This window comes from Melopsittacus undulatus, chromosome 3 (assembly GCF_012275295.1).
Source record: "Melopsittacus undulatus isolate bMelUnd1 chromosome 3, bMelUnd1.mat.Z, whole genome shotgun sequence".
In the NCBI taxonomy this organism is placed as follows: Eukaryota; Metazoa; Chordata; class Aves; order Psittaciformes; family Psittaculidae; genus Melopsittacus; species Melopsittacus undulatus.
The window spans coordinates 11430087-11450043 of NC_047529.1; the positions used below are offsets into that span (position 1 = coordinate 11430087).

The 19957-nt window shown below is 40.2% G+C and overlaps 1 protein-coding gene across 8 annotated transcripts in view; it reads right to left on the minus strand.

Moving 5' to 3' along the window:
* EHBP1 (EH domain binding protein 1) overlaps positions 1–19957 on the minus strand; it is a 223812-nt gene that overhangs the window by 156818 nt on the left and 47037 nt on the right. For all 8 annotated transcript variants that reach the window (XM_031047567.2, XM_031047566.2, XM_005147433.4 and 5 more), the window contains one exon: positions 12282–12335. In XM_031047567.2, coding sequence (XP_030903427.2) covers positions 12282–12335 — 54 coding nt within the window. The remainder of the gene's footprint in view (positions 1–12281; positions 12336–19957) is intronic.

Consider the following 19957-nt stretch of genomic DNA (forward strand, 5'->3'; position numbering starts at 1 on the left):
GCAGCAACATCAGCCATGTATTGCATCTTATGCTTCTCATTTTCAGGGAAAGGTATATTAAAGGACAGATAATATCAGAATAGCAGGGCTGAGAGGAAAAAAAGAAACCAAACCAAAACCAAAAACACCCAGGGGGTGGAAGAGAGGTAAAAAGGGCGGACACAGATTCTGATGGCAGTGGATTTCTATGCTCTTTTTGTATTCTTTCCTGATTTAACACTTAAACATGGAAAGCACTAACAAATCCTTCATTCCAAATAACTTCTCACTCATCATCAGAAAAAATGCAAATGTAATTCACTTCCATTTCAGGGATCTACTTTACAACCAAAATTAAGAGAAAGAATTCTCCAGGTCATTTCAACATCACTTATGAATTGGTAAATATTGTTTGTGCTTTTTTATTTTTATGTTGTGCCTTCTCATGACTGGGAACTGTTTCACGGAGTTGCTTTGCTTTAGGGAGCAAAGCTTTAGAGTTTCCCACATCTTATCCCTTGCTAAGCAAACTGCTCTTATAGTATAAAACATTAGAACTATATGCAAAAACTGAAACCTTAAAGAAAATATCTGAAAGCTATCAAGTATATTTATTTTTAGTAGGCAAAATCTTCAGAATCAGACCTATTAAAACAAGCTTTTAGAGCCTGGTGTCCATCAGGCTTAGCCTACCATTCTGCCAACCTGCCATACTTCCAGCAAGGCCACTCCAGTTTGTTCCAAGTTATGGTCTCCAGAAAACACACCAGAAGCAGAAATATCACTATTTAACAGCACAACATACTACATAACTGTATAACCTTCAGGCTTCACATTCATCATGTTTGATGTATCATTACATTCTACTTTTCAGGCCACAGGAAAATATAGGAAATGTGACTTAAGTATAGACCACTGTGCTCAGAATAGCAATATTTGAGCTCAGGGTTGCAACTCTGTATGGGTCACAAATTTGGCAGAAATTCAGTTTAATCTTCTACTTATGCTAGCACATAGAAACACAGAAAATATTGAACAGCTACAAGATGTCATTTTATGTCAGTTTATTCAATGCATTTCTATTCACGTAATCTTTCCACTCTAGTCCCAGGTTGCATTCACACCTAAATTAACCCAGGAAATGTTCATTTATGCTGCCTGTCAAGATTAAAGAAGCAACTTGGCCCAGATATAGGTAATGCAAAACAATGAGAATGGAGAAACTTCACAGGAAAAAAAAGCCCAGTATGACGGTGTAGTATCAATTCAGAATAAAGAATATGCTGCGAGGGAAATACCTGAATGAAATGGCATCAATTAAGTTATGGAGGTCAATTAATTTCTATTATATTAAACTCTAATAAGACAGCTAACAAGCAAAGATAAGAGGCTGAAGGCAATAACACTTGGTGCTATTACACTGCCATATGGCTTTCCTAATAACAGAGGTTTTCAGGAAGCCAGAACTCTTTATTTTCCTGTCAGCTGGCTACTGTTCTGCTTGTGGCCACTATTTTTAAATCATATGCTCCGAGTTAAATTACAACTGCTTGTACCATCCTATCCAGTTACTTATGCAGAGCTACATTTTACACAATAATGGATATTTTATTTCTTTTTTGACACATATTTCCATACTCTGGGCACATGCAATTGCAAGGTATTATCTCAAATCAACCAACATATTCAATTGTATTCCCAGATTATCTGCCTTTGAAGGTGACTTCTGTCAAAAATAGTTTTCAGTCAATGCATTACCATTTTCTGCATTTTTTTACACTGAGTATTTTTTGCTACACGGCTGCAACATACGCTGTTTTAACTCTGTACAGCTACCAGGTCAAAAATGAGATTTATCCATCATAATGTTGCCCCAGACAGTGACATTTTACATAATGATATTCTGAACTGCATGGAGAGCAAACACATCCGTGACTGTATGTAAATGTAAAAATACACTCAGACACACAAAACCAGAAAACAAAGTGGCAAGCTGAACAGGCTTAAAAGCAAATAGTTTTCTATTAAATGGCAAGTTGCTCAGCTCAGCTTATGCCTAGAGTATGATTAGAACCCCACTGTAAAACAATTACCAAGACATGCTTCTGTATTTGATGTCTGAAAGAGAAAGACCTCATGCAGACTCTTGTCTCTTGTCTATGCTGGCAAGTATATTTTACTGCTGATTTTCTATGAATAAACATATGCTAAGAGTGGCTGAAACACGCTGCTGGTTTTAAACATGCCTAATGTACTATTAGAGGTTTGTTTTCAAAGCTGTCTGCCTTGTTTATCAGCTTCCTCCCTCCAGCTGGCAAAGAATATCACTGACAGCAACTCTGATCAGCTGTCTTGCACAGTACACATCTATAGGAGACATATTCTTCAAGCAGGAAATAACCTCCCCTCAAAAACCTAAGCAAAATGGTTCTAGCAATTTAGAAAACAGTTGTACTTTACTACTGTGAATCAATAATAACCATATAAATTACATGTCATCAAATTCGCTCCATTGTAAATGTTATGGTGTACCACACTTAGTGAGCTTATAAAGCTAGAGCCTAATACCCAGGTTGTTCTGCCCAGTAGCCTCCTGTCTCCATTTTATATTTGCAAGACCCTCTGGTGTAATTGTAGCATAAATATCAGAAAATAAGATGTCTCCTTTAATGCAGGAAATTTTACACTGTAATGCTGTAATACAGTTTTCCAAGCTGCCATATCATCTGCCAAACTGTATTTGATACAGATCTACTTAGTGCAGTTATTAACACAGCATTAGAAACAACATTATTTTGGGCACTGCATTTCATTTGGGAAATGAAGATCAAATGACAAAAGAAAATCTTCATGACTACTTTTGAAAACCCCACAGTAGAGCTGGATGGACTCACATTTCATCCTCCACTGATTCAAGATACGTAAGGTATTAAAAGTGTAAAAGTTAATTAGATATTAAAAGTTCTTTCAACAGTTCATCTAAAATTCTTTTTTAGATAAGATTTTTGTCATCTCACAACTCTGGTTTAATACATTATTACATATTTATGATAAAAAGGATTAGCAGAGGCCTTAGTTTCAGGTGATCTGGGCAGTCTTGCTATGATCAGACATAAGATCTCTGCTGCAGACAGCACTACTCCATGAGTGAACACCATCTGAAGTAACTAGCAGGCTTTGCTCGGGGATATGGGGGTAACTGCAGTCAAAACAGAAATGAATTGACAGAGTTGCTCAGAAAAGCTTATCTAGCACTTGCCCTCATGATGTGTACCTCAAGCCAGGATCACTGGTGCTCCTCTGTGTGCTGTGCCATGCAGATGGGAAACACCCTTAACACCCCTCAAGTCTTTCAAATCTTGCTCATACAACAGTGGCCCTTAAAAGAGGTGGCAATTTACTTATTCTACAACATTTGATGTAAAATTTCTCCAGCAGAACTCTGATGTGCAATCCACTTCCATTACCTTCTGTAATTTTCAGAGAAGGTGACTCATCTAGAGAGGTGTTTAACTAAGTGACACTTACAGGATTAGTGTGGACAGACCCTCTCCCATTCCCAGATGCCCTGACCCAGGATGATCTGCACTTTACACAGGTCTCTCTCCTGCTCCTTACTGGAGCTGGGACTCTGCCTCTGATCACATTTTACTTTAAATTGTACAGAAACAACATCATGGTGTGCACAGGAAACATCAACGTGTTACTGAGAAAACACCAGATCAGGACTCCTAGAAAGATTTCCTACCCTGGCTCCTTCAGAGCCAGAGAAGCCAATCAAGACAACGATTTCCACAAGTTTTGCTCTAAAAACCTAATCTCAGAGATTTTTCAACTAGAACAAAGTGCTAAATATTTCATGTAAGCAAAAACTAAAAGTAAAACAAGTTTTCTGATTCTCTATTACATTTAAAGCAGAGCAAGAGTGAGACGGCTGAGAAAGCAGCATTTAATTCCTAGCTATATCTAGACCAGAATACCCAGCCTAATTTACACAGACAGACAGTCACAGTTCACATAATCACATACGGCAGAATATGACAGGGGAATTAAAGGACCAGGAAAGCATGTCTGAACTATGAGCTTCCTATTTCCGAATGTATTAAATGCAGACATTTAATTCAGCAGAAAGCTAACTTGGCTGGTTCTTATTTTACGCAAAAAAAATTTATATCAAGCAAAAATTTCAAGCAGAAAATACAAAACAAATTACAGGGCTTTTTTTTTGATTACTTTTTCTTAAATGAAGCAAATAGCCAATTTAAACTGGAGCTCCCACACGCTCCATAGATGTACTAGAAGAGATAGCCAAGATTTTGTAATAAATTCTGGTATAACAACTGATGAGCAAATAGGGAACCATATTATTCTGTATGCCAGTCTTTTCCCCAGGTTCTTTCTGCAAACAGCACTGACAGCAATCAGAATTTCAATTCACTATGCTACGCTGGCATTTGCCTCCCAACCTTTATTTCCAGAAACAGGTGGGAAGATTTGACATGTAGACCTGGCCTTTTACTCTGATAGAAAGCAAAACTTATTCTTGTGAAGTTAATGTCACAGCAGTGCTGTAATAAAAGATTTAAATGCCCAGTGTAAGAGTCTGATTTTACCAAAATTCTGGGCTAATAATGACAGTTCAACTTCAAATGAGCTATTTGTTGAAAAGCTTCATTTGGAAAACAACACATTCAGAGCTGTACCTGATGAAAACTTAAGTTCTTGCTAATAGCTCATTTTATTACATTTAAAATTGGTCACCCTTAAGAGTAGAAACATTCATTTCTACATCCCCAGCACACTCTCCCTCTCTTTCCCATTACTTCCACATTATTTCTCACCTTTATTTGTGTTGTCATGCCTAAGAACAACAGATGGGCATTTTAGGAGAAAGAAATAATCTCTGTAAGTGATATAACGTGCTCCAGGGCATTCAAAATGAGACATCATAACACAGAATTCTGGGGGGAAGAGGAGGAACACAGCCAGCAACCAACCACAAAACAATGCACTTGACCTAATAAAATGAAATTAGATTATGGTAAATGTTCTATAACCTTTTCTATTGTTCTTCTCATTTTGAAGCTTTGCTCCCATTTGAGGAGAGGCCACTTCAGAACTCTTTTTGGGTTCCTGAAGTTAAACAAAAGCAACAGACAGAAAGAAAAGCCAGATCTTCTTTTTCAGCTTAAACTTGTTATTCTTTGTATGGGTTTGCTGCAGATGAGCACAAACAGCAACCTCTGAACTCCTTCTTTCTCATTTCAGCAGCTTTGTTGGACATATTTTCCCAACGAAACCACTGTCCTTACTGGTTAAGGAATAGAAAAACCAAATGACTGTAAGCAATGGATGTATCTCACAGAAGGATGTACATCTGATATATTATAAATCACTGTCAAACTTTAAAGGTTGTCACAGTTTTCTTCACTATTCATTACCTTAATATTAAAAAAGGCACAATTAGAAAACAGTGGTCTATAGCGGTCATCAAAACATTGCGGAAGATTCTCTAGAAAGGATAGAAGCAGAAGTGAATTCCACTTCCAAGATCTCAGCTCAAGAATAGCCTGGAAATTCAGGGCAATGTTTCACCATGCAGGTGATGGTGTGCAGGCAAAGATGGGTGCTGCTAGCCCCTGAAAGCAATGGGCAGCATGAGCAGAGGACAGAGCTGAACACTCACCCACACAAATGTGTCCTTAGAAAGAGAATGCTAATGATCTGCTGATGCAATCAAGGGAAATGAAATCCCGTGTATAACCACTATCATATTATTGTGGTTGATTAGTCAGAGGCAAGTAAAAAGGAACGAGCCTCCAGCCACATAGAAATCAGTTTCTGTTCTCCAAAGTTGAATTTGGCAAGACAAGAAATAGCAGCCTGAAGCTGTACCAATAGAGATCTAAGCCAGAACAATTCCCAGCACCAAGGACAATCATTGAATCAGTGAATCAGCTAGAATGGAAAAGACCTTTAAGACCATCAAGTCCAATTGTTACCCCAGTACTGCCAAGTCCACCACTAAACCAAGTGACTGAGGGCCTCATCTACATGGCTCTTGAACACTCCAAGGACGGTGATTCCACCACTTCCCTAGAGAGCCTGCTCCAATGCCTGACCACCCTTTCAGGAAAGAAATTTTTTGTAATATCCAGTCTAAATGGAGCACAGGAACAAGCTGCCTGAAACATGGCAGGGACCCCATCCTAAAATGTTTTATAAACAGTTAATCAAGTGTTTCCTTGGAATGACGCTGCCTTGAAGCCACAGGATAGCTCAGGCGAGGCCACCTCCAGCCCCAGCCCATATCCATCTATGAGCAAAGCTTCAAAAAGAAGTGGAGCATTTTTCTTTGTTCATCTGCCAAAACAGTTGGTCTGGCATGTCCTTCTCTGCTGTCTTCTGTTGTCAAACACCATGACACAAGAAAAGATATGGTTAGTATCAGAGCTACAGCAATGACTGCCTATACTCTGATTACATTGATGCTACTGGAAAGGGTTCACTCACCACAACCCTTTGAATAACCTATATAGAATCATAGAATAGTTAGGGTTGGAAAGGAACTTAAGATCATCAAGTTCCAACCCCCCTGCCATGGGCAGGGACACCTGACACTAAACCATCTCACCCAAGGCTTCATCCAGCCTGGCCTTGAACACTGCCGGGGATGGAGCATTCACAGCTTCCTTGGGCAACCCATTCCAGTACCTCACCACTCTAACAGTAAAGAATTTCTTCCTTATAACCAATCTAAACCTCCCCTGTTTAAGTTTGAAACCCATTACCCCTTGTCTTATCACTACAGTCCCTAATGAACAGTTCCTCACCAGCATCCTTATAGACCCCCTTCAGATACTGGAAGGCTGCTATGAGGTCTCCACGCAGCCTTCTCTTCTCCAGGCTGAACAGCCCCAACTTTCTCAGCCTGTCTTCCTACAGGAGGTGCTCCAGTCCCCTGATCATCCTCGTGGCCTCCTCTGGACTTGTTCCAACAGTTCCATGTCCTTTTTATGTTGAGGACACCAGAACTGCACACAATACTCCAAGTGAGGTCTCACGAGAGCAGAGTAGAGGGGCAGGATCTTTGTACTGCTGGTCACGCTTCTTTTGATGCGGCCCAGGATACAGTTGCTTTCTGGGCTGTGAGCACACACTGAAGCTGGCTCATGTTCATTTTCTCATCAGCTAACACCCCCAAGTCCTTCTCCACAGGGCTGTTCTGAATCTCTTGTCTGCCCAACCTGTAGCTGTGCCTGGGATTGCTCCGACCTAGGTGTAGGACCTTGCACTTGGCATGGGTAAACTTCATGAGGTTGGCATCAGCCCACCTCACAAGCGTGTCAAGGTCACTAAAGTGAAACACAAGGGACAGGAGGGAAGAGGGGGAATCCTAGTATGAGCCCTTGAATATATCAGTATGCCATTTATTACCTATTAGTCTGGATTCATAAAACACCTTCTTCTACAAAAAGCTGGAAAAGTTTCACAGACCAAATCCTTTACCCTCTGAAAACATCCTACAAATTTTTCAATTTCATTTAAGAACATAGGAGGTAGCTGTGTACAAAACTGCCAAACAGGCAAATGTGATTGTTTGTCCTCAATGGATGCTATTATGTCCTTTTTCCTGCTTTGAGCATGCTAGGAAGCAAAATTATATTTTTCCATCAGTTCAGCTACCTAATTTAGATAAAATTATTGTACACAGACACAGTGAAAGCTTCAATGTATTTGGACCAATTGGAACCTCCACTCTTCCTGCCTGTCCCTTTCTTCTCCCATTAGCTAGACAACCTTCAGAGATCAAGAAACACAGCCTAAACTTCAGGTCAGAAGAACTCTTCTTAGAAGAGATGTAGTCTTCATTTCACTTTGACTAAAAGTCATCAGCTGCCCTCCTCCTGGCACCTCTGAGGGGATGCTTAACAATTGCACCAGCAGAGGCCACTTCACTTAAACTATTTTACTGCTAAAGACAAAGTTGTATTTAGAAACATGCACTGCTCTTCTACATAAATAGGAGAGCATGGAAACCACACTGGAGGCTGTTTGTGAGAGTTTTCCCACGCACCTACAGTCTCTTGCTGTGTGTTCTTTGTTAAGCACTGGTGCATCAGAAACCCCAAGAAAGCAAACAAGGAGTAATGGGTCCAATTTTAAGCAGGGAAGAGATCAAGGTTAGATATAAGGAAGAAGTTGTTCCCTGTGAGGGCGGTGAAGCTCTGGCACAGGTTGCCCAGAGAAGCTGTGGCTGCCTCATCCCCGGCCGTGCTCAAGGCCAGGCTGGACAGAGCTTGGTCTTGTGGAAGGTGCTCCTGCCCATGGCAGGGGGTTGGAACTGGATGATCTTAAGTTCCTTTCCAACCCAAACCATTCTGTGATTCTAAATCATATGAGAAATCAGAAATTAATCCTGAAAAAAATTAACTTTGGAAGTTGGAGCTCCAACAATTGAAAGGAATGAAACAGCATATACCCAAACTACCCATAGGAGCAATGAGAGAGAAAAATCACTTACTAGAGGAAGTGGCTTATATATTTAAATGGAAAGCAAATGGTCCTTGTTCTCTGAACTGAATAGGGAAAATAAACTAATGCCAATCTAAGACTTTGAAAACCTATTACCTCTCCACAGATGGCTAAGTCTTCTTCTTAGCTATCAATTTCTTGCTCTCCAACTTGCAACAGCCAACCTGAACATCCGATATTATTATTCAGAAGAGCAGAAAAAACAAGACGGCTCCAAGTGCATCACGAAGAAAAAACAGATAATCAAATATGTCTGGCTAAACAAAGATGAAATTAGAGACAAAAAACTTAGCAGTAAATATACAGAGAATGCAGCTGTCAATGAAGTAAAGACATGGAAAAGGCTGATAGAAAATGAATATCAACATTTAAATAAGAAACTCCGCTATCATAAAATTATTTATGGAATAAATATAGTAGATGACAAAGATTCCCTTACTAGAATACACAGTGACTAAGACATTAAAAATACAGTTATAAAAGGAAATAAATCCTATAATAACCAAGGTGATGGATCACAAAGTGCATACATTTGCAGGATTAAAAAAAACCACAACACACAAAAATCCAAAACGAGAAGAAACACAGCCAAAGAAACCCAAGTGCCTTCCTTCATTTTCATTTATTGCATGTTTATCTTGTACAAATCATCTCAGCAAGACTTAAAAATTCCTTTCAAAGTCCAGAATAATCTTGTTTTGAATTTGGTAGCATCTCCCAGCTGAGGCATCAAACTTCAGCTGAGATCTCTTTTAGATGATCTTTGCTCAGCCATACTAAAGCATTACAAAACTATTTTAGAGACTCTCCTTTAATAGTGATTTTTTAAAAAATCCTCAAAATAAATGTTTTTAGCAGAACTCAGATTACTTCATAATGAAAGAATGTCCATAAGCTTTTCAGGCTTTAGTATTTTCCATTCTGAGTGCTGCTTGCCAAGGAGGAAGGGAAACCTGGGAGCCTCTGAGGGCAGAAAACATACTTGGACAAAAATGAAAAGCCTCCAAGGGACCATAAATGCCCCCATACTTCCCCAAAGGTGACAGCCACAGTGTCAGGTTCAATGTCACATGTCTGTGGCAGGTTTAGTGACAAATATGTTCATTTAAAAGCAGGAAATTAATATTTTAAGTCTGAAATGGGTAAATGTGTACAATTTAGGGAGGCTTCCTGCCTCCCCGGCTCCCACATTTTTAACAAGTGGCTGTTTTGTGGTGTGAAATGAGCCAGCCATTGGATCATTTGTTAACTTGCTGGAACAGACGGACATAATTTCATCCACCACTAAGTGGTGCTGTTACTCTTGAAAAGAGTTTCTCCAGCTCTTCAAGTGTATTTGCAGACCAGGTATTCCTGGGATTATCTACAGCTTTCGGTCGTGTTTCATCTTAGAAAAACAGAGGGAATTGAAAGCAGAGAGGTTTAGAGCTGCTTTAGCTCTCAATTTCTGTAGTAAACCTATTTAATAAATGTTCTATTCTTAGGATAATATTTATATATCTTCTAATGCAAGAATAAACATCTTCCTACCAATGACTATTTGGCAGTTCTTCTGGTAATAACTAATGACATAACTAAAGCTGTAAAGAGTAAGTCTGCACATAACAAAAAAGATTACTCCATCACTGATACAGAGGAGGCCAGGAGGATGCTGAGGGCTGGAGTACCTCTCGTATGGAGACAGGCTGAGAGAGCTAGGCTTGCTCAGCCTGGAGAAGAGAAGGCTTCAGGGACACCTTGTAAGGAGTCTTCCAGTACCTAAAATGGGCCTACAAGAAACCTGGAGAGGGATGTTTTACAAGGGCAAGTAGTAACAGGACAAGGGAGAATGGCTTCAAACTGACAGAGGGGAGACTGAGATTTGACATTAGGAAGAAATTCTTCCCTGTGAGGGTGCTGAGGTGCTGGCACAGGGTGCCCCGAGAAGCTGTTGTTGCCCCATCCCTGGCAGTGCTCAAGGTCAGGCTGGATGAGGCTTGCAGCAACATGGTGTAGTGGAAGGTGTCCATGCCTGTGACAGGGTGTTGGAACTGGATGAGCTTTAAGGTCCCTTTCAACCCAAACCATTCTATGATTCTATGATACCTACTGGAACCATCTCCATTTGCTTCGGCAGAGACTGTGTTTTGAGGCATGGCAACTGGAACAACCTCCCAGCCCTGCAAGCATTACCGCAACACGTAGATTTGAGGCAGAGAGCAAGAACAGCATGCAGCAGATTTACCACTGCCACCTCTATATATCATACAATCACATCTGAAATAAAGCAGTGAGTTATGAAGCAGGACATTAACTCCACATGTCCACTATAAACTTCTGAAAGAAATATGCTGCAGCGTCACAGGAAATCCAACTATACCCACAGGAGTTGGCTGAGAAATATACTGACATTGTTTTATCCAGAGTTACTTTTACAGTGACAATTGGTGATGGAGACTTCCCTGACTAAAATAAACTAAGTGAGAAAGAAAAGGAAACTCCAGGAAGCAGTAACTAAGCCGTGTTTTGTGTTCATAAAGTCTCATAAATGAAAATAGAAACTTGACATTTAAAAACAAAAGTATAAATTAAGCACTTTGCTTTCAGCCCTTTTAAATGTTCAGTCACTGGCAGCCAGAATAAACCTTAGCTTTGGACATCCCAAATCACTTCTGATATTGACAAGAAAGAAAAAGCAGCAGTTTTAGGAAAAACAAGCAAACAAAACCCACGAAAACTCCATTGCTTGCCCATGCTTCATTGCTGTGTGGTACTACCGCAACTCAGTAAATGAGTAATATTCCTTTTTGTTTAAATCAACATAAAATTTAATCATGTTACAAGAAACAGCCCATTAATGACACTATATTAATGAGAGAAACACACTGTCTTGATACCATAGTCCTTTAAAATGTACTCAAAAAGAAGTTCCCTCTGCAAGGAAACTCCAGGTAAAGCAGCCCCCACATTTTACAGCCCAGGCAGCCATAGAGCAGAGGCTGCAGCCCAAGGCAGAGAAGGCAAAGGAAAAAAGCACTTCATGAAGCACTTGCTCTATGCAATGCTAAGCCATGCTGTTTGGCAAAGCGTGTTGTTTGTGCAGCCTTCAGGAGCTCAGCTCTCCGGGAAGTTCTGGGAGCTCCTGAGTCAGAGACTCACAGGATTGAACTGTTGGGTTTTCACTGGGTGCACAAGACTGCTCCCCCCTGCCAAGAGACGGGGATCTCAGGGAGCAGGGGCACATCATAACTCTCTTGCTCTTTGCTTAGGCAACCACAGCTGGTCCCACCTCTCCACCCTGCCTCAATTTCCTCCCCTATAAAATTAAGGTGATGAAACAGTGCTTTTCACTAAAGAATGGCGGTCAAAACCTGGAAGGGTGCACTGCTCTTTGGGATGTACAGATGTCATAACTCAGCTCTGACTTGCTCACTCCCATGCTCTTAGAAAAATAATGTGTCATAACCCATAAAACAGTGAGTCATAACCCAGCTCTAACTTGTTTACTCCATTGCTCATAGCAAAGTAATGCAAGGAAGACTGATGCTTACAGGGAAGGAATTTAAGCAGTGTAGTATAGTGTTCCCCTCTCCTGTATTTTTATTGTAACATAACAACAGGTATTTTAACAAGCCTTTATTACTATAGAGCAAGGCTCTATAATAATGTGGTTCAGCAGCTCAAATTTTACTCAAGCTTTTGTCAGCATTTGGACACCCTTTAATCTTTTAAATTATTAAGTCTTACACATATAAAACCCCATAAAACATAACAACATTCCAGCTTACATTCTCTATGACAAACGTCCATTCTTTGTCTTCAAACTCTTCAGCATGGGGATCCTAGAAAAACAAACCAGAGAACTTAAGTCTAAAAGTAATCCAGGGTGCAAGAAACTGCAACTCAGCCAAGACTTTCATATACTCATAAAAGCATTTTTGCCCACTGAAGATGGCAAAGGGAATTATTTTAGCTAGGATGTAGGCTTCAATGGATGTCAATAAGATGACGAGCAAGCTGGGGTAAAACTGCTAGTGAGGATTTAATAAGGCTCCTCCAGATACAAACACGAGGCTGATTCTGATAAAGGTTTGTGATTCTGTTTCTTTTCATCCATGAGCAAGAAAAAAAATCCCCAAACACAAATCTCTCAAATTCTTAAGTCCCACCTCCCAAAAACCACAACAAATCTACACCTTGCTGGTGTAAGAAGGCATAGACCAACCACAGCATTACCCCCACCTTCACATGCCCAAGCTTCATCAGCAGAAGCAAAGATCCAAAAGTCAAAGCTTCAGCATAGCACCTCATTTGATTTCTTAAATACCTGTCATCCTTACAACATTTCTGTTGTATCACACAGTGAGGAGGCTTTTTTACCAACAGGAAGATAAATAACAATGAGGTTCATGTGTTTGGCATTTGTTTCCAATTTAATGAGCTTTCAATCTGGTGGTGTGGTCTGTATTGTCTGAAATTAAGGTAACAGTAGAGACATGAAGTCGTTCCTTTCATGCCTGTATCAAGGATCCCACTTTAAAAAAAAAATACATCAATTTATCATCCAATCCTAGTTCTGAGCAACTGTTATAAAATAACTTCTACTCCTCTTGCAAAACAGCTTCTCCCACTAAGAGAATGTGGCTTTAGGCTTTCTTCAGACACAAAGCCTAATTTTGCTATACCTCAATTTTATCCCATTATTTCTAGTTATAGGAAACCACTCAATTACTCCTTTGCCTCTGATGCTTGGCATGCTATACACATATGCACATAAATGCCACTTCCCCATAATCAGCATTCACCATCATTATATATAACACCCCTCAGCACCTGCAGTTTTCTTGCTGTTATTCGGAGCCTGCTCACAGTACCACACCAAGCACTGAAATAATCCCATTTTGCTGCTGTAAATTAACAAAATGGATCAAGATATTTTACTTCTACTTTATCTCCATTTGTACCATGCTTCCTTTCTTTCCAGACTGCTACAGGTCTCACATTTAATCTTTTCAACACACATTACCTTAGCCTTTGCTTTAACCATTTTTACTGCATTTAGGTTTCCTTTAAGTCCCACACACAGTGAGTAAAGTCAGTGTATCACTGTACTACAAATGGTTCTTTTAACTAGTTCTCATCAAATGCACAAAATAAAAGATTTTCTAACAAGGTGACAGCATGAACTACCAGTGAAAACAGTAATTTTCTTATTTTTTCCAGCACACAGAAAGCTTAGAAAACATGCTCTTAAATGAATCTCACATTTAAATGAACTACTATAACATTTCTAAGAGGATATTAGAGAGTTGATTTAGATTAGACAATAGGATAAAGTTCTTCCCTGTGAGGGTGCTGAGGCACTGGCACAGGGCACCCATTGAAGCTGTGGCTGCCCCATCCCTGGCAGTGTTCAAGGCCAGGTTGGACAGGGCTTGAAGCAACCTGATCTAGTGGAAGGTGTCCCTGCCCTTGGCAGGGGGTTAGAACTGGAGGAGCTTTAAGGTCTCTTCCAACCCAAACCATTCTGTGATTGTATGATATTCTCTCCCAACCATCGCAGTCATTCCTACAAAATCCTGCAAAGGGAGTTCACTGCTTTGCAGACCCCTTGTAAAACACTGGCTTCTCCTTGCAGGAGGAGTCATGCTGGGCAACAGCATGCTCATGGAAGAAATTCAGCACCACATCACACTGCTGGTACCATAATTACCTACAATATTTAATAGCTACAACCACAAGGGTCATATGCAATACACAGTTTAAAATGCATTACTCCAACAATGGGATGTTTCAATGAAAAAATACAAGATACTATTAAAAACTTTTCAAAACTGGTGTGGTTTGATATATAAATCTTTTTAAATTAAAAAAAAAATAGAATAATTTAAATACTGTAACCTGAGTGTAAAAACCATACTGTACCGTTAGCATAAGGACAGATGGGCAAGTAGATAAATATGAAATTACACTGACTATCTCTACGTTCCAACTAATGCACTTCTAATATCAGGTTATTATGTATTGATCACAATAATCAGGTTTCTGGAGTTCCGTATTATGTAAATAACGTGCATGATACCTGCTCGTTTGCTGCATCCTGTATAAATTCCAAAGATATAATCCAGCTATTAAATTCTTATCACTTTCAAGAGTTAACCTGGGGCAATTACCTTTTTGTTTAATTGCTTCCTTTGATACAGCATAAAATGACATAATGAGACTTAATAGAATCATTAATCACTTTGTATTTTAATAAATCACTCCATAGTGACTAAACTCTTACATATTTCACGCTGCTCAGTTGTTTTCATAGCTCCACCAAAAGCTTAAAGCAAGCTTGCAGGTTGACATCAAACTGCAAAGTCAGAGCCCAGTATTTTATCCCATGTAACAAATAAATCAATTGCTGTTTCATTTATGCAAGGCAATAATCTATAAAGAAAAACAAGGCTCCTTTGTCAATGGCAACAAAATTGATTCTCACATCTGAAGGCCATAGAATCAGGTGCTCTGCTGAGTATTTCTGACAATCTGATAGAACAAAATCTGCTCTCTGCAAAGGGAACTGGACAGGCTGGGTGGATCGGCTGTGGCCAGTGGTATGAGGATCGACAAGGCAAAGTGCCAGAACATGTTCTGGCCCCCAGTGCCATGGGGCCAGAACAGTCCCATGCACCGCTCCAGGCTTGGGGCAGAGTGGCTGAAAAGCTGCTCAGCAGAAAAGGACCCGGGGGTGCTGAGTGACAGATCTGAACATGAGTCAGTTTGTGCCCAGGCAGCCAAGAAGGCCAATACCATCCTTGCCTGTATCAGCAACAGTGTGGCAGCAGGGCCAGGGCAGTGATCATCCTGCTGTACTGGGCACTGGTGAGGCTGCACCTTGAATCCTGGGTTCAGTTCTCAGCCCCTCACTACAAGCGAGATATTGAGGTGCTGGAGCAGGGCCAGAGAAGGGCAACGGAGCTGGTGAAGGATCTGGAGCACAAGTGTGATGGGGAACAGCTGAGGGACTTGGGAGTGTTTAATCTGGAGAAGAGAAGGCTCAGAGGGGGGACCTCATTGCTCTCTACAACTACCTGACAGAGGATAGAGGCAGGAGGTGGCTGATGTCTTCTCTCAAGCAACAAGCAACAGGACAAGAGGGAACAGCCTCAAGCTGTGCTAGGGGAGGTTTAGACTGAATATTAGAACAATTTCTTTACAGAGTGGGTGGTCAGGCATTGGAACAGGCTGCCCAGGGAAGTGGTAGAATCATCATTCCTGAAGGCAATGGTTCAAAAACCGTTTGGATGAGGCCCTCGGTGACATGGTTTAGTGGTGGACTTAGCAGTCCTGAGGTAACGGTTGGACTTCATGATCTTAAAGGTCTTATTAAACCTAGTTGATTCTATGAAAATAATACTGTATAATGAAAAGACTTCCTAATATTCAACAATTTAGCATGCACTTGAAAACAAGTTCTGAACACTGCTGAAAAATAAACGCCAGTGTATTGCCCCCAGACTCCCTGCCAACCACCTGGGATAACAGATAAAAATTCAAATCTTCAAGGATTTCCCTAATGAACAGCATTACCATGAGTTCAAAGGGCATGGAATATGCTAAGATATGGACACTTTATACTTTGAATATATAATATATTTCAGATTTAAAGACAAATCCAGATCACTATTCTTTTTAAAGCCACATTTCTCGTTAGTCTTAAAATGCATCTAGAAACAGAAAAGCCTAAATAAGCTTATGCATATAAGCCTCGTCATTTCCTTGCAACAGACACGTAAGTGGCTTCACTCTTCTCACTAGAGTGCTTTTAATGGAAGCTCAGGGAGCAGCATGTACAATCCTATTTCTAGCCAGCTTATAACTGTATTATGCAGTCAGCATTAACAGGTATTTATATGATTATAGTTACAACACAGTTTCTATTGCAACCACCATTTCACCCTTTAGGCTAACCATTTCCACGGGTGGTCTCCATAAAAAGTGATGTTTCTGTAAATGTGGCTAATCTTCCATCTATTTTGTATTTGAAGGGGGTGAATACCAGTAAAAAAAAAAAGCCCTTAACAATATATACTTCCCTCACTGGCTAACCCATACCCTCCATTCATTTCCCATAAAAGTCATGAGATGAATTGAATACACCTGACTACTCTTTAGAGAAAAAAATGCCAGAACGACAACCTTAGGAGTAATGATTAGAGCAGCCTTTGAAATTCTCACTGTATGAAAGCTCTCCCTGATAACACAGCACCCAAAACTTCACCACACCTGCATGTAGATACAAGTAAACACTGAAAATGCACTGTTGGAAACGCCTTAAGACAAGAGTTATAAACAGACCTCCTTCCCATCGTCCTTCTTGAAAGCAAAAGATAATGAAAATTACCTTAAAAGCTCAAGGAACAAACTGCCTCCAGTATTTTTCTCAGTATTTTGTCTCATACCTTGGTGTAACACAAAGGGATTTGGCAAGACCCATTTTTTCCTAATAACACTAATTTTATTTACCAACATACTACAGATGCAGAACTACTACTATCTATCCAATAGTCACTATGGTTTTACCTTGACTTGGAAACTGTATTTGGACAAATGGACTGAAGAGTTTGTTGTTCCTCCTCATATTATTGTGTAAAAAAGAATCAACATTCTTAATATTAAGAGATGGGCCCCACTTTCCTGTTTCTATAAGCATCTGTCTCTCAGTATAACACTTTTCAGTATCTCTAAGTAAGTTTTAGAGCCTTCTTTCCCTGTCTCCATCCTGCTTTTTCTTTTGTTCTGGTAAGATACCTTAGTGTCCAAAAGCAACATTCAGGTGAGAAACCAAGAGCAGGGAACTGTGCAAAGCGCAGGCCATCATCTTATAGTTCTACACTTAGACCCTTAGATAGTAATTTCTCCAACTCTCAAGATCAGTGGAGCACTTTGGTCTGACAGTGGAAGCCAAGCCAGTCTCACACTGCCCTAATGACTGTGGTAACTGCTTCTCTAGAGATATGCTAGAGCTCTCAACAAGCTCAGTCCTACAAACTTTTCTCTGCAATCCCATCCATCAGCTTCTTCCTATGACCCTACCCACATGCCTGAGAACAGACAACTCTTCTGGGCTCAGCAAAGGAAAACCAACAAGGAATGTGTATGTTAACTTTTTCTGTTCTCTGCTGATCAGTCCATCATCAGCCCATTCCACAAAGGGCTTTGTCAAGCACTAGATCCTATCTGCAGTGTATAATGTGTTTTCAGAAGCCTGAGGAAAGGTAAACCTTCTCCAGTAGCTTAGGTTATCTTCAGAGTTATTTGTGTACATCTTGAAACAGGAATGAAAGATGTATCAGCAAACAAGGCACTGCCCCATCTCCTCATTAGCAGCCAGAGAGAGTGGAGAAGATCTTCAGACTGTTAGCCCCTTCCTCCTTTCCTTCCACATGCCTCCTCCCTAAGCTTTCCTGGCTTTTGAAGCTTGCCTTTCAATTAGATCACTTCATACCAGCCTTAATCTTCAGTCTTTCTTCTTGGGGAATAACTACTTAAGGGCTGTCATATTGAATCAGATCAAATGATGACAGGGTCTGTGATCTTCCTCTACCAGTGACCTATAGCAGATGCTCTGGGTACTCCAGCATCTGTCCTCAGCTTTTGTATTTGGCTGTTTGAAGCTGCAGAAGACTCCAAATTTGACCCAATTCTTGTTGCTTTCAATGCTGTTTACAGAGGTTTGATTAGTCTAGAAAATCACATACAGCTCTGATCAGCTTTTGTTGAGCTTCCAGAAATCAGGCAGCTCCGAGCAGAGTGCCAAAGCTGTCCCTGTACATCACCACACCACCCTCAACAGCCCTCACCTCCCTGCGAAGCCTCTGGGCTAGAAAGGATTGACTTTTTTCCTTTCCTAAATATACTTTTTACAATTAGTCCCACACTAACAGTGAATATTTAATTTTGTAGTGTGCAAAAGTGCTCACTTCCATGAGCTTTTTGATTCTTACGTGTGACACACGTCTTCTCTACAGGGCTGTTTCTCCCTCCTATACAATCAATATTCTCCATAGTGTCCAGCCAAGACAATAGCCTCTCCTAAACTGAAACAAGTATGTTCTGAACCTGGATTTGCTCTTTGCTCTGGGAAATTGCTTTATCGAAGGGTTTTTTTCCTTCTCTAAGACACTATATTGACTCTGCTGCAGTGTTCCTGCTAGTGCACTACAATCTCAGCATATGATTGACTCAGGCTTTCAAGAAAGATTGTATCAGATTTATTTCCAGAGATATAAGTAGGGATGGGAATACTTTCAACAATACAACTCTCCTTTTATCATTTGTTTTGTTCTTATTTTACTCAAATAATTTGTTGTGTGCTTAGAAAGCTATGCCTTTAAAAATATCTTTTACAAACTTGGGAAAGAACAGCTGGAAATCTTCCCTGTTGTTGCAATAGTACATTAGCATGATAAACAGTGTCTGTTACTGACAAAATGAGTGGGTTTTGTAATCCAATGAAGCAAAGTCCATGCTTACTCCAGAAGAATAAAGTTTTGCTTGGGAAGTTCACTTTGCTTTTAAGCTAGTAAATAATGATGTTGCTACTTAATTCCTCACAGGACAACTGATGTTCACTTCACTAAAAGCACTGGGCTTGTCTGGCAGTAGAAATTTCTCTCAGCTGGTACAGGTATGTGTACAGAAAGCCATGGAAAAGTATACAAGCTTTCATATATGATGGCTAAACCTTGCTAATGCAGGGACTCAAAAAATGAACTTCTGGAGTGCAACCATGGAAACAACAAAAAATGGGAATTCAGCTTGTTTTTCTGGCATCTGTGGATCTTTCCACGAAAGCACTACAAATCATGGACTTCAAATGCACTATTTTGTTTTAGTTTATTGCTTCACATTGTTTCTTTCTCCCCATTTTGGTTGAAAAACCCACAGCATAACCAAACACCAACATAGGGCATGGCAAAGGAAGGACTTAAAATTTTGGGAACAGATGGAACTTTTTATGTTATTAGCACTTCAGCCGGCTGGCTAGGCAGGAGCTACAGCTAGTCAAGGGAAGCTGAATCAATATATCCATTTGATGCTTTTCCCCACATGACTCCAGAGCATTATGAAATCGTACCAGCAGCACATTATTAAGTGAAATGAAACAAAAAGTTTTTATTTATTTGAAATGACTTTTCTAAATGAAGGTTACAGTCTCAGCAATACTTGCTTGCCTAAGAATAACAAATATACTGTTGGAAACAAGCTAACACCCAAAATGGGATGTGCAGATAACACAAAATATCTTGTCTGTTGACTGGTCACAGGCACTTTGCTAGCCAGCTCTCAAGTGTCCAGGGTGACTACTGGAGAGGATATTCTTAACATTGTCATCAGCACTTGAAACCTCGACTTATCTCCTAATCCCACCAGCAACACATTTCAACAGCCACTTACGAATGCACAGCCACTA